Source organism: Protomyctophum bolini, assembly GCF_963924005.1.
Source record: "Protomyctophum bolini genome assembly, chromosome: 3".
Taxonomy (NCBI): domain Eukaryota; kingdom Metazoa; phylum Chordata; class Actinopteri; order Myctophiformes; family Myctophidae; genus Protomyctophum; species Protomyctophum bolini.
In genome coordinates, this window is record NC_137864.1 from 38,157,963 (window position 1) to 38,178,000 (window position 20,038).

Here is a 20,038-nt window from a genome sequence, read left to right on the forward strand (position 1 = left end):
GGTAAAAAAATAAAAAAAAATGGATCACACCGCCTCAAACAATATCAAACTGTGTTCCTTCCATAGTCCCTTTATTTGGGGGTCCGGGTTGTGTAGTAGATGAGGCCTATTGATCGGCTTCATTTACTCATTGCACCACAAGTTTGCTGACCGCTGGTCCCTTGCACAAAAAAACATGTTAATGCAAAAGTCAGCAGGACATAGATACCATATCTATATATGTTACGGAAGGCCTTTGAAGGCCTTTGCCTTATAGGATGTTAAGGGTATGGTCATTGGTCACATATTATGCTAATAACTCAATTTCTCCCGGGAGTTGAATTTCAAACTTTTAGTAAGTTATTAGACACCTTTAGAAACACATTGGTTCTTGGTAACGATTTACTTCCTAGATTTTCATAGATTTCTCTTACTATATTTGAACACGGCTGTGTTCTGAACGTTGACATCTTGTTCACTTGATAGTCAATAAATAACTAAGGATTTGAAATAGATCTTCTCTTCGTCATTTCTGAACAGGTTTTTGTGGATTTATTATGAATTAAAAAAAACGATTAAATAAACCATATATTGCATTCATATGAGGAAATGAGCATCAATCTCTGATCGGTGGACATTGCTCATCTGAAGGGAATATATTGACACATTACACATATATATTGACACATTACACTAATTTATATTACACTTGTCATGATGGAGGCTACTAGTATAATTAGAAATGTATAAATAAGTGTCCTCATCGACTCACATTGCAGTGTGAAAAAGGATGTGTGTGTGTGTGTGTGTGCGCGTGCGCGTGCGTGTGTGTGTGATTATGATTATAATTTTAACTGCAACTCAAATTGAACAAAATAGAGCTACAGTAAGACACACACTATAATTTGTGTCTCCAGAAATGGCTGAGTCAGTATGGCTACCTTCCCAAGGCCAGTGCAGAGTTTTCTACCTTGTTTACGGCTGAGATGCTGTCCGATGCCATCAGTGAGATGCAGAGGTTCTACAACCTGGAGGTCACTGGAGAGATGGACCAGCAAACCATCACGTGCGTTAGCTCCTCCTATTGTCAATAATAATTGAAACCTTTGTTAGAGAAAGATGCAGATGGTCATTTGACTAATTTATATTCATATAATGTCACTGATATTTACTGGAAACATTCCCATGTATGTACCAAACCACATAAAGAAATGATGACTTTAAGGGATTACACCGGCCGCACATCACTAAACTCTAAACAGTTGTGCCGACCCACTGCAGTATTAATTTTCTTTAATATCTCTGTGTCCTCTCTTCTCCCCAATTCCCTCAGAGCCATGAAGCAACCTCGCTGTGGCGTTCCTGATAATGACGACAGGTCTAAATCAAACATGAGGCGGAAACGCTACGCACCGTCCGGACACAAGTGGGACAACAATCACCTCACTTACAGGTAAGAAGCTATTCTATGGAATGAACTTCCCATTGCAATCAGATCTGCAGACTCACTCCCAATCGTCCGCCGTAGTCTGAAAACTCACTCAGATTCGTAGCTCGCAGGAGTATGCAAAGGCTAAAATGATGTAATTTAGATAGCATTCTATAGTGTATACTTATAGTTTCATTGTATAGATAGATAGACGGATGTTTGGTTCTTAGCTAATTTATTATTCTTGATGACTATTTCTATGAATTTCATGTATTAACATGTGTTGTTCGCTCTGGATTAAGAGTGTCTGCTAAATGCCTAATTGAAAATTATAAAATAACTTCTGTTAATGCCATTCTGTAGATTGTCTACAGTATGTAGAATTCACAACAAGGAATTATATGATGATTGATGATAAATTGATGATTGAGCGCCGTATTTGTAAAGAATGTATATTCCTGAACATCTAGACCGATGTATTTGCAATAAGCAAGATCTGGGGAATAATGGATGTGCATGCACTTTCTACCACAATATTTTCAACAGTTCATCTTGACCAAACCAAACATGCATGTTGGTTTAAGTTTTGATGCGTTTCTGTGAGGTTACTGTGGGTTCTAGGGATATAACACTCCAGTTGGACAACTTTTTATTCTTAGTTTCTCTCTCTTTCCCTCTTCCCCTGTCTCTAGTATCCAGAACTACATACCTAAGATTGGAGAAAGTGAAACGTACGAAACCATCCGGAGGGCCTTCAATGTCTGGGAGAAGGCCACCCCGTTGACCTTTGAGGAAATCCCGCACAAGGACATAAAAAATGGATTCCGAAATGAGGCTGACATGATGATCTTCTTCGCGTCGGGTTCCCACGATGACCGTTATGCGTTCGATGGGCCAGGAGGGGTCCTGGCTCACGCCTTCTACCCCAACGACGCGGTGGGTCCAATAGCAGGTGACGCACACTTCGACGCAGCCGAGTCATGGACCATCATCAACCAGGACCTGCAAGGTGGTGACATCTGGACAGGCAGTTTTGTAGAGATGACTCAGCATAAATAATTAACAAGTACTTTCAACTCGACATGAATTGAGAGTATAGCATGATATCAGTGAGCACAACTGTGCTAAATTACACTGATTATGAATTATTATTATTTGTATAGCGCGTTTCCGAACAGAGTTACAATTGCTTTACAGACGCTGGGTGGATATAATTCATTAATTCATATACTGGTAATTTATTTCAAACTGCTTCCCGACCCAAACATGGCTTCATTTTACAGCCCAGTCAGACATCATAATGTATTATTACATCATAATAATACATTATAATTAGCTCCTCTCCTCAGCTTACCTCCATTCAAATTCAAAGTCTCTGCACATTGTCGGCACATGATCCTCACACCAAACAGTATCGAAGTAAATGTGAAGACAACGGGACTTCTGTATTCTTCGGGTGCAGAACATTAACGTAATGTATCTTTCTGCCCATCCCTCAAATCTCTCCACTCCCTGTTCTTTTGTCCCACGTCCGCTTCTTCTTTCTCCATTCATCCACCCATCCACCCATCCACCCATCCAGGTTCCATTCATCTGTTCCTGGTAGCGGTCCATGAACTGGGCCACAGCCTGGGTCTGGATCACTCCAGCAGCTTGGAATCCATCATGTTTCCCTCCTACCAGTGGAAGGACACTGCAAACTTCCAGCTGTCAAGAGATGACATTCGGGGGATTCAACACATCTACGGTGGGTTTGTAATGAAGTCTGTCTGCCCATGGTTAGGTTACTAGATCAGATTTAATGTTTCTATGTCAGTCGTTCTTCGATTTTTCAAAAATAGCATACCTACAAGCTTGTAGAGCTCTATGATCTTGTAGATCTGCTATTTTTCAATAGCTAAAGCATAGCATGATGCTAACATCAAAAGGGGTTCCCGCCCAAAATGGGTTAAGATAAAACAATAGAAAAGGGAAAATAAAATAAAACAGACAGATTTGTATGATGGACAATTGTAATAAACTAGAAAACCCGCAGAAACTATGCAGGCTTGCTGAAAGCATAAAGAAAATGCTCAGTAGAAATATCATTTGAGAGGAATGTATGTTCAAATGAACAAAGAGTGGATTATCCATTTGTTTTATTTGTGATTTGTGTGAACATATTGAAGAATATATTTATAGAGTAAAGATATGGGTGTAGAGACTTTACGAATAATTATGCATAAACATTTTGATGATTTAATCTGGCTCAACTCTAAATGTCATTTTACCATTCAAACTATGCTTGTTCAGGGACACTTTGAAACAGGGCTGGGTAACGGGGATAATTTGTTTCCTAGAGGGCCTCTCTACCAAAAACACTGGTCCCTGTGTTTACACTATCTCTCTTCCATCCATCCTGTCCTGTCCTGTCCACCTACCCTCATCCCAGAGCTGCCTTGCTACACTGGAGACGGCAGAAACTTTCGGGGGACGGTTGCAATGACCTTCTCTGGCAAAACCTGTCAGAGCTGGTCGGCCCAGACACCTCACAAACACACCCGTACACCCCAAAACTACTCGCGCAAGTAAGAACACCCAGCCAAATATCTAATCTATCTATATAGTATCCATCTGGCTACCTAGCCATATGTCTGTCTGTCTGCGTACTTTACTGTCCCTACTTATTTATTTTTTGTCAGCGGCCTGAACAACAACAACTACTGCCGTAATCCAGACGGTGAGAGGATGCCATGGTGCTACACCACTGACTCAGATTCACGTTGGGAGTACTGCCCAGTCCCCAGATGTGATGATGCTCCCGATCTAGGTAGCTTTGACCACTTATTAAAGTTCATGACAATGATGTATTGATTGCGTTATTTGTATTTTTCCTGTCGTATCAGTGCGTGGTACATCATTGTATTCTCCTTTCGGGCAGAAACGTAACATGACCTTAGAGTGAGGAGGACCATAGGTCAGTTCAAATGGTCTTAACTCAAAAAGTATTTTATTGCCCAGATGATTACATCTTAGCATTCAGCGGATTTGTGAGAAAAAATATGTACATATCTCAAAGTTACATACGCCTACATAAGTTACATATCTCAAAACAACAATGAGGTTCTAACCCGTGCCGGCCTCCCAAGCTGTGCTTCCTCGGTCACTTCCCCGGCTCCTCCACTCACACCTTGGACTCCACAGACACCAGCAGGCACACAGACGGAGAGTCCAGCTATAGGTCAGCTAGCCCAGAAGGAGAAGAAGTGAATGGCTGAGGAGAACGGATCCTCGCTTTACGAGGCTGCCATGATGATGATCTAAAAAATAATGCAACATTAGTGGGGTTGCCTTAGTGAGCCCACACTAATTTGGTCTCTTCCTTTGGGGTATTTTTGTTACTGTATATTTGCATATAATTATTTTACATTTGTCCTCTGTGTTTACCTATGCTAATTATTAGGAGCAGTATAACACTATTAAGCTAATACATCTCCCAGGGATTGTTTAGGGTTTCTTGCTCAGGGACACTTTGACACATGGTATGGACCAGCAGGGACCTTCTGTCTCTACCCCCAAAACTGGTCTTTATGTTGACTCTCCCCATCCATCTACTTTCTTCCTGTCCTGTCCATCTACCATCGTCCCAGAGCTGACCTGCTACGCTTGCAGTGGCAGAAACTATCGGGGGGAGGTTGCCAGGACGATGTCTGGGAAAACCTGCCAGAGCTGGTCCGCCCAGACACCTCACAAACACACTCGTACTCCCGGAAACCACCCACTCAAGTAAGAACAACCAGCCTAATATACATCTACACACTACAGTATACAGTATTCATCTATCTAGTCATCTGTTTGTCGGTCGGTCTAACCACTAAGCACCTATGTACCTGCACATTTTTGTCAGAGCCCTGGACAGCAACTACTGCCGTAATCCAGACAATGAGAGGATGCCATGGTGCTACACCACTGACTCAGAGAAACGCTGGGAGTATTGCCAGGTCCCCAAATGTGATGAAGCTCCTGGGCCAGGTAACTTTGATCACTTAAAGACCTCATGACATGCTAGAAATCATGATGGTTGCTCTACCTCATGACATGTTTCTGTTTAAATGAGCTGGGCTTGTACACAGAGGTAGTTTGTCCCATGGATCAATGCTTAATTTACAGCACCCAGGGAGCAGTTAGGGTTTCTTGGGGATAAGACCAGGGACCTTCTATTCCTCTGATGTGTTTACTCTCCCCATCCATCTACTTATCCAGCTCAGTGGCCTTGTGGTTAGAGTGTCCGCCCTGAGACTGGGAGGTCGGGGTTCGATCCCCGGCCGGGTCATACCAAAGACTCTAAATAATGGGACCCAGTGCCTCCCTGCTTGACACTCAGCATCAAGGGTTGGATTGGGGGTGGGAAGTGAGGACGCTGGCGTCGACTGTTCGCCGCTTCACCTCCCAATGTATGAATGAATGAACCATTGTAAAGCGCTTTGAGCACTTGGAAAAGCGCTATAAAAACTGCAATTCATTATATTATCCCTGTCCTGTCCACCTACCATCGTCCCAGAGGTGACCTGCTACACTGGCGACGGCAGAAAGTACCGAGGGGAGGTTGCCTGGACGATATCTGGGAAAACCTGTCAGGTTTGGTCAGCCCAGTCACCTCACAACCATGTCAACACCCCCGAAAAGCACCCACTCAAGTAAGAATGCCCAAATATCTATATCTATCTTTTTATCTGTCTGTCTGTCTGTCTGTCTGTACCTACCTACTTTCATTTTTGTCAGAGACCTGGACAACAACTTCTGCCGTAATCCAGACGGTGAGAAGAGTCCATGGTGCTACACCACTGATTCACAGACACGCTGGGAGTACTGCCCGGTCTCCACATGTGAAGTTGCTCCCGGTCCAGGTAGCTTTGACCACTTAAGTTCATGTCAATGATTTTATTGATTACTTTTTATTTGATTATTCCCACTGTGGGTCCCCTTACACAAATCAACAGATATAATACACAATTTAAGAAACTAACACATAGCCTACATTTATCGAGTTTATTAGGATTTGGATCATTAGCTTGAGCATAACAACAGCTACAGGTATAGTCTTCCTGGGACCAAGACCATATTGTGCGTGTGTGTGCACCCGCTTTCCTGCATATGTTTAAATGCACAATAAATGTGTGTTATACTGTGTTATCATATCCGTCTGTCTGCAGCTTGTACTTTACAATCTAGGTTTATAGATGGGTCTTCAATTGTCTTTTGAAACTAGAATTCGTTTTTTTCTTTAGCAATCTGATCTTGCAGTGTGTTCCATGCAACCATTGCTCTATACAGCACTGTGCAATTCATATAACCTGTTCTGGCTTTATTAATACATAGCACCCAGGGAGCAGTTAGGGTTTCTTGGGGACAAGTGGGGACACTTTGACTTGGGCAATGGGCATGGACCAGGGACCTTCTTTTTCTCAGTGGTCCTTGTGTTTACTCTCTCCATCCATCTACTTCTTCCTGTCCTGTCCATCATCTCAGCGCTGCCTTGCTACACTGGTGACGGCAGTAACTATCGGGGGACGGTTGCAAATACGACCTCTGGTAAAACCTGCCAGAGCTGGTCCGCCCAGACACCTCACAAACACACCAACACGCCCAACAACTACCCATGCAAGTAAGAAATCCCGGCCAAATGCCTTCTATCAGCAGTGATTTTCAACCTTTTTCATGTCATGGACCATTATTTATTCGACATTTGAGCCGCAGACCACCATTTTATGAGAATTAGCCTCTCAGACCCAACACTAAAGAATATTTAGTTATCGTTAGATATAGGATTTCAATAGATTTCATGCTGTGTGGGGAGACAATACGTTGATCAATACATATATTTTTTGTTAGAGGCCTGGATAACAACTACTGCCGTAATCCAGACGGTGAGAAGAGTCCATGGTGCTACACCACTGATTCAGAGACACGCTGGGAGCTCTGCCAGGTCCCCACATGTGATGCATGAGGTTTGTGATGTGCTATAATGAACCTCTCATTCTGGGTCAGCCATAACCCATTTTGACCTGAGATCAGATTCTAAAAATGTCTGTTTGAAAATGACAGTTTTCTGAAAAAGCTATGTTTCTATGTCAGTCGTTCTTCGATTCGGTGGCGCGCTATGAGCTTGTAGATCTGCTATTTTTCAATAGCTAAAGCATAACATAATGCATAACATAATGCTAACACCAAAAGGGGTTCCCGCCCAAAATGGGTACATAATGGAAGTGGAAAGAGGAGGAGCCAAACAGAGTTCCTGATTTGCACAAAAAAAGAGTTGGTGCCTCCAGACGTAGACATAGAAAGGAGGCAAGCTTCTGTGATGCACGTGGAAGCTTGCCAAGGGGGACGTTCGGTAAGCCAATCAGAGGCAACGTAAACGTTTGTTTTCTCATGCCAATAAAGCTCCTTTGGATTGAACAGATGAGTCCCGGAAAATACACGCTGTGATTAGCCAGTAATCACTTGAGTGGCACCGTATAATAATAATATTGTTATTATTATTATACATGAATATTGTAACCGCGACCAGCGACACTTTAGTTATGAGCATCACTGTTTTGATTTAAAAAAATAGCGATAGTGTTTAGCGATCGCCTAGCAACGGACACGCTGCTATAGATGGTGGTTTGGACAGCGATTCGCACTGAATCAATAGAAAAATGTAATAAAGTTGTTAAAGTCGTCTTTGGCAGTGGAGACCAAAGTCGGGAGAGTCTTTGGCAGTAAATGTTACATCCAACATCAACCACGGTGTTTATCTGCAGTTAACCAAAGCATAAGTATGTAGCATCATGATGCCACTTCTGTACCAATCTGAGAACCCATCATCAAAAACATAAAAAACAGCGCCCTCTGCTGCCCAATAGAATGTGAATAACAGAATGATGGCCCCTTTGATCCTCCCACAGCCCTCCTCTTCTGGTGAGGCGCTTATGTTTTAATTCCACTAATCCCCAATGTATGTTTTGAATGCCCCCAATATCTGTGGTATGGCAAAATAATATTTTAAAGTGTTTACATGGATATGAATGCATAACAACATGCATGTCTGGTAGATGGGGGAGAAAAAACAATCACAGGTCAATTTGTCTGCTAACAAGTGTCAGCAGGTTTCTAACACAATGCAAGGGTTAATAGTTGTCAATTGAAGTTGATGACATCGTAATTATGTTTATATTATCTTCCATAGAAATGAACAGCCACTAGCGGGAATCATGTTGCCAGACGCGGAGAGCCCGACGATGGCATATTTCTGGGTCTGATCCCGATGTCGGAGAGTCCTAATGATGTTTTGAACGATGTTTTGTCAAAAAGTACAATTTTCAAATCAATGTCATTCCTTTGTGAACAGTATAAAATACTTGCCATATAGTGGTTGCAAAGGTATTAATTAATCAATTGCCTGCGAACCGGGGTGGGAGTTCTGGTCTGGTTTTGGTGAATATATAGTTCTGGTCACTTGGCGGAGGTCTGGGGGCTACTCATTACAAATATATGAATCCACAAAACTAGCATAATTTGTATTGTTAACCTATTTCTACGACATAGAGCAACATTCTTTCAACTTTGTCACATGGAACTATTGTTTGTGTCCACTATCACAACACCAGCAGCAGCACAAAAATAGCTCCATGTGACAGAGGGGACATAGTTGAACGAAAGTTGCACTAAATGGTAGAAATAGGTCAACAATAACGTTATGTGGATGAATTTATTTGTAATGAGTGGCCCTCAAGTTCCACCAATTGGCCGGAACTACTTGTAAACCACAGCACAGGTCGGACTAACGGGAGGTCTGACTTCACTTAAGGGCAGTCCCCTATCTTTGAACGTGTCTTTTGAGTGTGTGTGTGTGTGTGTGCGTGTGTGTTGATTCATTGATATATAAGAAATATAAAATAAAAAAGGCTCTTAGTGGTTCCAGAATGATGTTATCACCACATTTTGATAACCTTGATAACCTTTCTTTAAATATATAGCACAAATTAAGTACCAATAGTAAAACCTTTATTTAGGTACAAAGGGACATATCTTTACAAAAACAACTCTACAAACAAACAAAAAAAAGCTTTTGAATCTAAATCCAATTTGTGCTATGATAATGTGACAGTTATAAATGTTTCAAAACAAATTTAGGCATTTAGCAGATGTTCTTGATCCAGAGCAATTGAAATATAGGTAAAATATAAAATGCATAGAAATGGCAGATCATAGCTAAACCAAAAACCTATCATCAGTCTAAGCAGTATAATATAAAACAATCTGCTCATCAGCACATCGCATAATAAAAAACAGTATTTCTATATTAAAAAATGAGAATTAAAATAAAATATTCTTTCCCCTTTTATACTTTAAATCTGTCAAAAAGTCCAATTTATGAACCAATTACTCAAATGTGCCTATAAGTATGCTCTTGATGGATGGGTTTTCTCCTGTATGAATCATCATGTGACTTTTCAGATTACCCATTTGGCTAAAGCCTCTGCCACACACTGTACAACAGAAGGGTTTTTCTCCTGTATGAATCGTCATGTGCCTTTTCAGAGAATCATTTCGACTGAATCTTTGTCCGCAAACTGTACAAGTAAGAGGCTTTTCCCCTGTATGGGTCGGCAAGTGTTTCCTTAGACCACGCTTTAGACTAAAACCTTTGCCACAAACTGTACAAGTAAAGGGCTTTTCCCCTGTATGGGTCATCAAGTGTTCGCTTAGACCACGCTTTGCACTAAAACCTTTGCCACAAACTGTACAAGTAAAGGGCTTTTCCCCTGTATGGGTCGCCAAGTGTCTTCTTAAATGACCCACTATACTAAAACCTTTGCCACAAACTGTACAACTAAAAGGCTTTTCCCCTGTATGGGTCATCAAGTGTTGGCTTAGACCACCCTTTAGACAAAAACCTTTGCCACAAACTGTACAAGTAAAGGGTTTTTCCCCTGTATGAGTCTTCATGTGTCTTTTAACATTATTCATGTCATTAAAGCCTTTGTAACAAACTGTACAAGTATAAGGCTTTTCCTTCATATGAATATTCATGTGTGACTTCAGGTGTGCATTGTAGGCAAATCTTTTGCCACAAACTGTACAAGTAAAGGGCTTTTCCCCTGTGTGAATCTTCATGTGGTCTTTTAAGTTACTACTGTTAGCACAGCCTTTTCCACACATTGTACATTTAAATGGTTCTCCTTTATGAGTCCTCATGTGCTCTCTTAGATGACCTGTATCATTACAGCCATTGCCACAAACTTTACAAGTAACAGGTTTTCCCGTATGAGTCCTCATGTGTGTTTTTAGAGTATCCATGCGAGCACTGCCTTTGCCACAAACTTTACAAGTAAAAGGCTTTTTGTCTGTATGGGTCGGCAAGTGTTTGCTTAGACCAAACTTTAGACTAAAACCTTTGCCACAAACTGTACAAGTAAAGGGTTTTTCCCCTGTATGAGTCTTCATGTGTCTTTTAAGATTGTTCATGAAACTAAAGCCTCTGTAACAAACTTTACAAGTAAAAGGCCTTTCCCCTGTATGACTCCTCATGTGTGTTTTTAGATCTTGCTTTCGACAGCCTTTACCACAAACTTCACAAGTAAAGGGCTTTAACCCTGTATGAATCATTGTGTGCCTTTTCAGACTTGCCTTTACACTAAAAAATAAGCTACACTCTGTGCAATTAAACCTTTTCTTCTCTATAAAAGTCCTCATTGAGTGAGTTTGTTTTGACTTCAGGTCCTGGGATGGTTTGTTGCTCAAAGACATTAGTTGTCCTTCCACATGTTGTGTCTTGTGTGATTTTAGTGTGTCTAAACATGATTGATCATCCCTGTTCTCCCACCCATCACCGTCTTCAGTCTCAGATTCAGAACAATGTGAAGAGAGGCTTTTCGGTCCTTGTTTTTTAATGTATTCAGTTGAGGTGCTAGCAAGAGGCTCTGTGTCTCTGTTTTCATCATCATCATCATCATCCTCTTTTTTCACTGCCAGTAATACAATTGGTATTTGAAGTACCTCCTCCTGTTCGTTTTTAACGTGCAGAGGTTCAGGTTCCTCCTGAACCAGATCGGGGCTCCTCTCCTGTTGTTCTGGGAAAACCTCCTCTTTAGACACAGAGAGGAATTCTAGGCAAAGAATTAAATGAGAGAAAGCCATTGAATGTGTTCAATCATTTCAAAGTTCGTGTATATGTATACCTATGTATATGTTTGGTCATTGGATGGAGTTAACTCAGATAAATAATGTAAAGATACGAATAGTTTTGACTGTTCAATATCGCACTCTCGACAATTACGAAGCAACACCACCTCTCCTCATCCTGTCGACCCTTCACAATAAAGTGTCTCCCCTTTACCTCCCAATGCGCACATTTTACCCAGGTTAACAGGATATACCTGTTTAGGTGTAACTTAACATCATGGGAGAGAGCAAGGCAGCGAGTGAGTGAGAGAGAGAGCCTAGGGTGGTGGTAGCCGCAATTTGCAACTCTAGATTATTTTATAATGGGATGAATCTAGAGTTGCAATACCCTCCATTGACTCCCCACTAGGGATGTCAGGGGTTAACCGGTTAGCCGACCGTTAAGAAACATCCGGATATTTTTATCAGCTTTAACGGTTAATTTGCATAATAATAAATACGTGTTCTGATTTTAAATCCCTTTATTTTAGAACATAAACATTACAGAGACTGTACTTGTCACTGTACAATACTTTAAAACAGTTGTCATGTTGCACACATGCCTAAAATTGTTCTTATTTGCGCCGCCCAGCTTGTCACACTTCAGGCTGCATGAACAGCGCTCGGGCTCGGTTTTCTGCCCCCTCAATGTCCCAAAGTTCTCTGTTGTACTTCTGGCTAGTTGGCTACAAGGGTATCTTTGCGGTAGTCGAAATGTAAGCGAGTGACAGCGAGACGAGATGAACACATGTCGACCGTTTAAATGCAGAGACCTACTTGGCATTATTAATTCCATTATTGGCCATTTGGCCTGGAGGGAGAACGTTTACAGCCGCCGCCGCTTCCTCCTCCTCCTCCTCCTCCTCCTATCCGTCTCCCGAGTCCCCACACTGGCACGGCTTACGGCTATCAAGTTAGCCATGTGCTATCGATGTTTGAGGGTTTTCTCGTCAGCGAAAAGTTAAAAAAAAGAACACGGTGACATGCATGATGATCTTCCTTAATAATAAAAAAAAGGCTTAGCCCATGCGTCCAGTGGCTTTATAGGTATAGGTTGCTCAGATCTGGACTGGATTTATTTATGTTTTGGACTAGAACCGGCGGACCTCTGTACTGTAGACACGCAGATGCATGCATCATGCAGATGCGATGCGTTGTTTATTGATGATTAAGCCTACAACAATTTATTTATATTGTTAAATGTTGCTTTTGTTTGGCTTTTAAAAAAGGAGCATAAATAAATGTATACCATTCGTCTATCAACTTTAATTATGTAGCCTATACATGCATATTACATTTGGGGTAGCCTATTAAAAAAAAGAAAAAAATCAACCACTATCCGTTAATGACCCGGTTAATGCTGTCGGCTAACCGGCTGGGAAACTATCCGTTACTGACATCCCTACTCCCCACTCATCCAAATTGCTTTTGCAATCTGCTTGTAATAAACTACGTTAAACTCACCAACATTGCAGCTCTAGGCTGAGCTTGACTTATCCTCTTTCAATCTGCCAAGCTTTTGTTTCATATTAACGGGCCACGCTGCTGCCTCCTGCATTATGTGCAAATTCGAAACAGGTAGTACGCAGGACTGTTCAGTGACTTTGACGAGTGCTTCCAAACTCCAACACAAAGAATCACCTGCACAGAATTTCTTGACAGAAAGTAGCTCATAACATGTCTACGGTCAGAACCGAATAGTTCTGATGATCCTCATGGGGGCTACCCGCAGCCCCGCCTCCCCCCCCCCCCCCCCCCCCCCACAGCGGTGGGTTAAAATAAGTTGATGTTTTCACTGGTACTTTGGGTAGGCTACAGAATTGCGTTGCGGGGGGACTATCGCGGCCGAGCGAAGCGAGGCCGCCGCCGCGGATTTATTTATTTCCCAAATGGTCTAAAATTGAGTTATTTAGCATACTTTTACCAATGAATTAGCCTATACACAGACAACGACTGATTAGCCTATTTTGGACGATATGGGTCTTTTCTCGAGTCAGTGTGTAGTCTCACTATAGTCTGTGTAGATTACCCGGCGGTGTTGCTGCCCCTCGCGAGCCGGCTCATGGCTCTTCACAGACGGCACAGAGACAGCAGTCACTCCGCTGAATGTGTCAGTGTTGCTGCCTTACACACCCGCCGCCTATGGGCACTGTACTGTAGGCATATAATACCTGGCTAGGTGAAAACAAAAGAAACCCGATTAGCATTTGAGTACTTTTAACACCTCTGAACAGCCGGCGGAATTCCAGAGCATGTGTAAATACGCTAGTATGCAGTCTGTGACAGAGTCACAGAGTGTCAATAATTCCCAGAAAATCTGTAATGTTAATATAAAATGTCCACGAAAATCCTCATGGGGGCTAAAAGGGGCTATTTAATTCTTCATGGGGGCTATAGCCCCATAGCCCCCACAGACTCGACGTCGTTGTCTACGGTGCATTATTATGAAACAAAAGCTTGGCAGATTGAAAGAGGATAATTCAAGCTTGGCCTAGAGCTGCAATATTGGTGAGTCGATTAATCCAAGCAGATCGCAAAAGCAAATTGGATGAGTGGGGAGTCAAAGGAGTGTATTGCAACTCTAGATTCATCCCATTATTTAAAAAAATCTAGAGTTGCAAATTGCGGACTGACTTGACTTTGAGGGTTTTGTATGATCTAAAATTAGTATTTTCATATTGTCATGTCTACACCACACTTTGTGTAGGCACTTAACGTGGAGGAATGTGAGTGCTATATATACGTTTATGCAGAGCGGAACAATGAAATGGCATGTTAAATATGTTTTACTTAGTATCATATGCAATGTTCTGTCACATGGTCTACCTGCAGGTATTATGTCATTGTAACAGCTACAGGTGGAGACAGGGGGCCGTTTGCCTGTATGACACATTGAGAGACAGTTCAGGTGTTCAGACTTAAGAGCTATGGGTGCTGTACTTAGTTTAGACAGTTTTTGGCTTAGACTAGTCATTGGCAAACCTAACTTTAACCCATGTCTAACCAATGACTAGTCTAAACTAAGTATGCACCCCAAGAGCTATACCTGGTAAGGCGATACTTTTATTGGGTGGCCTAGTATTATTTCACTGACATTTGTGCTTTATATTGTGTTCATATATTATATGCTACATTAAATGGTGACTGTTGGACATTACATTGTATATAGATGTGGCCTGCCTACCTGATATTGTAATCTGTGTATATTATTCAACCGTTTGGTCATGGCATATGGGTGTAGGCTATTCTCTGTGCACATAACTGACTCCGTTTGTCCAAGTTGAACAAACGGCCCTGTAAAGGACTGTTGTCCCCTTTCCTTCTATTTTAGATGTGATGTGTTTTGTGAAATAACCACTTCTCCCCATTTTAAATACCGTCTCAAACACTGCTTTTAACATGTTTTTGATATGCAAACAATTAAAGTATTTTGTACCTTTATATAAATACAACTATTGATATGCTTGTACCAAACTCCAGTATTCCTGTCCAATTGATTTGTTTAGCGGGGTCACACTGGTGAAACTTAGCAAAGGCCTCTATGAGACAAAAACATCTTGTTTTTAGAATAGTACCAATAAAAGTTTTTAACCTGAGAGAGTGTCATCCCTTGCCTTGCCATCTAGTAATGTCAACATTGATCCATCAGACTCCTCTGGTCCTTGAAGTAGCTCTTCCTGTTCATCTTTTATCTGCAGAGGCTCCGTTTCCTCCTGGACCAGATTGGGATCCCACTCCTCCTCTTTACACACAATGAGGAGGTCTAGGCAAAAAGTTAAAGAAAACCATCAAGGTCAAGGTCAAGGTAAACTTTATTGTCCACAAGGGAAATTTGTCTTGGGCTTTCACCCCAGCTGCAGCCACACATAAAACATCAAAGACAACAAAAATACAACAATACAGAGGAAGACACAACATTACACAATTGCAAATTTTCAAATGTTTGAAAGAGACACACTGACATTAAAAAAGAAGAAGAAGAAAAGAACCAACCTGCTCTGTGTAGTTTGATGTATGGCTGTAAAAGCATGTCCAGTTTGTTTTGTTTCTCCAGCAGTGTCTCCATCTCTCTCTAGTCTAGAAGATCGAGGTTGCACATGAAGTCTTGAACCGCTTTGAGTCGCTCCAACTCAACATTAACAACTCTGACATTAAGCTCCACACTACAAACATCAGAACCACGCTGCTGATTCTCCAAAACATACAATATCTCCTCTCCTACCGACGGATGTCGTCATGTGTTCACGTATCAACTGCCGCAGTGCCATACGGACTCCATTTGACACATTTTACCTATTTAACATATTTTTCACCCGTGTTTTTTCCTCGCCACATCATGGAGTGGGTTTACAATACATCCAGGCCAGAGTAGTCTGATCCATCCAGGCGGGTCAAAGTGTTTCGCACATGCGCAGTTAACCTACAGTTAAAACACTGTTGCCTTATGCCTATCGCCACCTGGCGGAGGAAGTGTGTATGTGTAACTGTCACTGAATGACAGACAGACAGACACACACAGACACACACACTCAAAGCCTTTCCAGTCATCTGCGCACTCAGGCACTCACCAAAAGTCAACAAATTGAGACGTGCCATGGTCATCATAAACTCTGATGGACGAACAAGGAAGGAATTAAAGGTACTCTAATGAAAAACGGTGGAAAAAAACAGTTTGAACTGTAGAAACTGGCGGCCAAGCTACACCAGGCTTTTCTCGTGCGTTTACTCTAAACGCGCGGACCGTGCGTGTGTAAGCCAAATGCCCTGGCTATACATCGATCTGTCAGACGCGCGGCAGATTTGTGCGGGACCTTCCGGGAGGATAGATACGCGCGCATGGGGGCATACGCACGTAAAAAAATTAGAACCGATCCTATTTTTAGAGCATGCGTAGGATGGCCCGCGGTATCCGTGCGTCTGGTGTAGCTGGTATCATTGACATATATTGGTCCTATCCAAACGCACTGTACGCGCGCAGTAAACGCATACGCACGCAATTGCCTGGTGTAGCTTGGCCGTCACCAGTAGTAGTACATGTGTGTGTGTGTGTCTGTCTGTCTGTCTGTCTGTCTGTCTGTCTGTCTGTCTGTCTGTCTGTCTGTGTGTGTGTGTGTGTGTGTGTGTGTGTGCGTGCGTGCGTGCGTGCGTGCGTGCGTGCGTACTAAAATATTATTCTCCTAGTTTTCTTGAAACATTTAAAAATGGGTTTTCCTAGAGTTTTTCATAAAAGGTTTTTCTATTCATCTTCTGGAATGCATTTAAAGGGCATTTCACTCAAAAGGTAAAAGATATTAATTCATTTTCAATTCAGTTGGGTAGATTTTTAACCTCTCTCTAAGGTATTTCATGGTGTCCTGTCTTAAAGTGACAGTTTACATTTTCTGGTGGTCTGAACATTATGGTCTTGGTTCAGACTTTGCATTATTCACTTCTAAAATATAAAACTATAGGCCTAATCATTCTCCTCAAGGTAAATATTTCCATCAATGAATAGTATACATTTAATAAAAAAAATCCCTTTTGAAAAGCATTGCTATACCATGCCGTGTACGAGGGCTGCATATGGCGAGCTGTCAGGAACATGGTTTACACCCATCCAGTGGCCACGTGGCTCACAGTCCGCTATAGTCCAGTAATAATGTAATTTGACTTCAAACTAATTGCAAAAAACCCCAAACTCAGCTGATTTTGTATCTTACATATGTCCTGAATAACATACAAAAAGTTGCCTGAAATTGTCTGAGGGGAAAGTGTTGAAAATGGCCTGTACAGTATGGCCACCATAGACATCCTATATAAGGCAAATAATTTCAATTTTTCCATTTGCTTTAAGTAGCATGTGACATGTCAAACTAGGGTGTTTTCATGATGCTGAGTCCATTCCAAGCATTCGTTTTGCATAAAAACACTCCTTGGGCTAATAACGGCCATAGCCACCCAAATGTGCTGACCTCATCACATTTGTGACGACGGCTATGGCCGTTATTAGCCCAAGGAGTGTTTTTATGCAAACCATATAATGCCTGTACTAATAATAATAGTCTAACGGAGCAGAAAGAAACAGACTAATTGTCTCCACCAGGCCGACGGCCTATAGACCGGTCCGGAAATGCCAAAAGCCTGAAGCCTGTAGGCATTTTTGAGGAAAAGTAGGCTACTTAATGAGTTGTTTCTACATGATTTTGATGTGCTGAATCCATTTCTGCCATATGCCGAGTGATACGGGTCACTGTGTGGTCAGAATTTGAGTAATTAGCATAATTAATCACAAAAAAATGGATATAGGCTATAATTCTGATAAATAATTGTGCTTAATGGGTTGTTTCTATATGATTTTGATGTGCTGAATCCATTTCTGCCATATGCCGAGTGATACGGGTCACTGTGTGGTCAGAAAGTAATTAGCATAATTAATCGCTAAAAACTGGATATAGGCTATAATTCTGATAAATAATTGTGCTTAATGTGTTGTTTCTATATGATTTTGATGTGCTGAATCCATTTCTGCCATATGCCGAGTGATACGGGTCACTGTGTGGTCAGAAAGTAATTAGCATAATTAATCGCTAAAAACTGGATATAGGCTATAATTCTGATAAATAATTGTGCTTAATGTGTTGTTTCTATATGATTTTGATGTGCTGAATCCATTTCTGCCATATGCCGAGTGATACGAGTCACTGTGTGGTCAGAAAGTAATTAGCATAATTAATCGCTAAAAACTGGATATAGGCTATAATTCTGATAAATAATTGTGCTTAATGTGTTGTTTCTATATGATTTTGATGTGCTGAATCCATTTCTGCCGTATGCCGAGTGATACGGGTCACTGTGTGGTCAGAAATTGAGTACGGTAATTAACATAGTAACAAAACTGGAAATGGCTATAATAAATAAATAAATAATTCTAAAATCAAGAAATTAATCTTTCAACACATTTTATACTTTATACATACTTTATTTGATGTTTCTGTATGATATGTGATGAATCAATTTCTGTGTTAAAGATGTAGAAGTTTAGTAATTCATAAGTAATCTTCCATCCCATATGTTCAGTGGGTGGCAGAACTCGGTGCTGCAAGTGGGCCTGTCGCCAGACCAATGCCTGGAAGTGCGAACGCTGAATGTGGAAGTAGAGAGAATCCCTGGTTGGTGGTAGTCTCTCTATTGTCATGCCCTTGATGAACATAGATCGAACTTCGTTGATGTTGTCAGCATTCATCACACCATACAATCTGCAGAAAAATACTTCTGCGTCACCAAGCAGATGGCTATACTTTACAAACACATTCCAGCATTTCTTCTTTGTATGGCCTGCAATGTAGGATGTTGAGTCACTCCCAGTCAAAGCATGGAAACCAGGAAGCAGCTTGTTCTTCCATCTGCAGCTTTTCGATTATTGCATGAACCGGGGTGTACTTTCTTGTCTTTGCTGTACCTGCTTTCATCCAGACTTGTTGGCATGGCATCATGTGGAAGAAGGTGATCAGCAGTAGCAAGACATCAGTGTCTCTTGCAGAGACAACAATGGTCGCTGCACTGCTTTTAATGCAGTGAAGAACAATTATTGTGTCTGCTTCTTCATGCTTACCTTCCAAGCTGTCTGTGTCAATGGTTGCATTAAATGCTTCAACTCTCTCTTCATCACTGAAGCCACCTGCAGCAACTACAGTCTTGTTGACTGGTGCTTTCAGAAGCAGCTGCTGAGATAGGAAGTGAGGAAGGTCTGCCTTGTTCTCTTCATGGGCAATGAAGTTCACCCACTTTTCAGGAAGTGGCAAATCCCTGCTTGTAACTGGTCTCCTGATTGCCACTGAGCCTCTTCCACGCCGTTTCCGTGTTCCACTTTTGATAGAGTGCTTGTGGTAGCGATCAAACAAGACATCGATTCGCTGGAACTGTGCTCCACTTTGGAGAACAGATCCAACAAAGACATCTGCAAAGTCTCCAACGGCCTTAGCTCCTTGTGGCTTTCCTGTGACAATGACCAGAGCTTGACCATCAATGATAAGTGTTGATCCACCCTGCAGGTCTCTGGCTTCAAGATGATTTGGGCATGCAATGTCAGCAGTCATGATCGTAGCAAGTATTGCCTTTGAGCAATACAGCCAAAGACAGTGGAACAACAAACAGTTCATGTCTCATGATGTTCCTCAGGTCAACTGGCCGTCCTGCTTCATATGCAGCGATGAGGCGCTGCAAGAGGTTTGTCTGCCTTGACAGCTTTTGCCTTCCCAGTTTTGCCACAATTATTTATCAGAATTATAGCCCATTTCCAGTTTTTAGTGATTAATTATGCTAATTACTCAATTTCTGACCACGGTGGCAGAAATGGCTTCAGCACATCAAAAGCATATAGAAACAACTCATTAAGTACTTTTCCTCAAGAATGCCCACAGGGTCATTTTCTAAAGGTATTTTTCCATTTCAGGACTGCATCTA

At 41.7% G+C, this 20,038-nt stretch overlaps 2 protein-coding genes across 3 annotated transcripts in view; one reads left to right on the forward strand and one right to left on the reverse strand.

The window, feature by feature from the left end:
• Nucleotides 1–946: 946 nt before the first annotated feature.
• On the reverse strand, nt 947–15,841 carry LOC308312820 (uncharacterized protein). Of its 2 annotated transcripts, XM_080759547.1 has the most exons (4): nt 15,590–15,841; nt 15,189–15,359; nt 11,432–11,541; nt 947–1,060 (listed from the first exon to the last, which is right to left on the reverse strand). In XM_080759547.1, the coding sequence occupies exons 1-4, from the start codon at nt 15,660–15,662 to the stop codon at nt 1,001–1,003; spliced, it is 414 nt and encodes a 137-aa protein (XP_080615673.1). In that variant the 5' UTR covers nt 15,663–15,841; the 3' UTR covers nt 947–1,000. The 2 variants fall into 2 exon arrangements, with proteins under 2 accessions (XP_080615673.1, XP_080615672.1); XM_080759546.1 differs by lacking the exon at nt 947–1,060 and having other exon boundaries at nt 9,466–11,541.
• A 3,828-nt stretch (nt 15,842–19,669) lies between these two features.
• LOC308312408 (glycine receptor subunit alphaZ1-like) overlaps nt 19,670–20,038 on the forward strand; it is a gene marked incomplete at both ends in the record, with an annotated part of 41,103 nt that continues 40,734 nt past the window's right edge. The window contains one exon of the mRNA XM_080759014.1: nt 19,670–19,801. Coding sequence (XP_080615140.1) covers nt 19,670–19,801 — 132 coding nt within the window. The remainder of the gene's footprint in view (nt 19,802–20,038) is intronic.

What these genes read in the sequence shown, in the direction of transcription:
- LOC308312820 (XM_080759546.1), bottom strand. Translation starts at nt 15,662, where the DNA reads ATGGAGACACTGCTGGAGAAACAAAACAAACTGGACATGCTTTTACAG. An exon ending in CATCAAACTACACAGAGCAG is followed by an intron (nt 15,360 to 15,589) that starts GTTGGTTCTTTT and finishes CTTTTTGCCTAG; the next exon opens with ACCTCCTCATTGTGTGTAAA. An exon ending in AAGGGATGACACTCTCTCAG is followed by an intron (nt 11,542 to 15,188) that starts GTTAAAAACTTT and finishes TTCTTTGCCTAG; the next exon opens with AATTCCTCTCTGTGTCTAAA.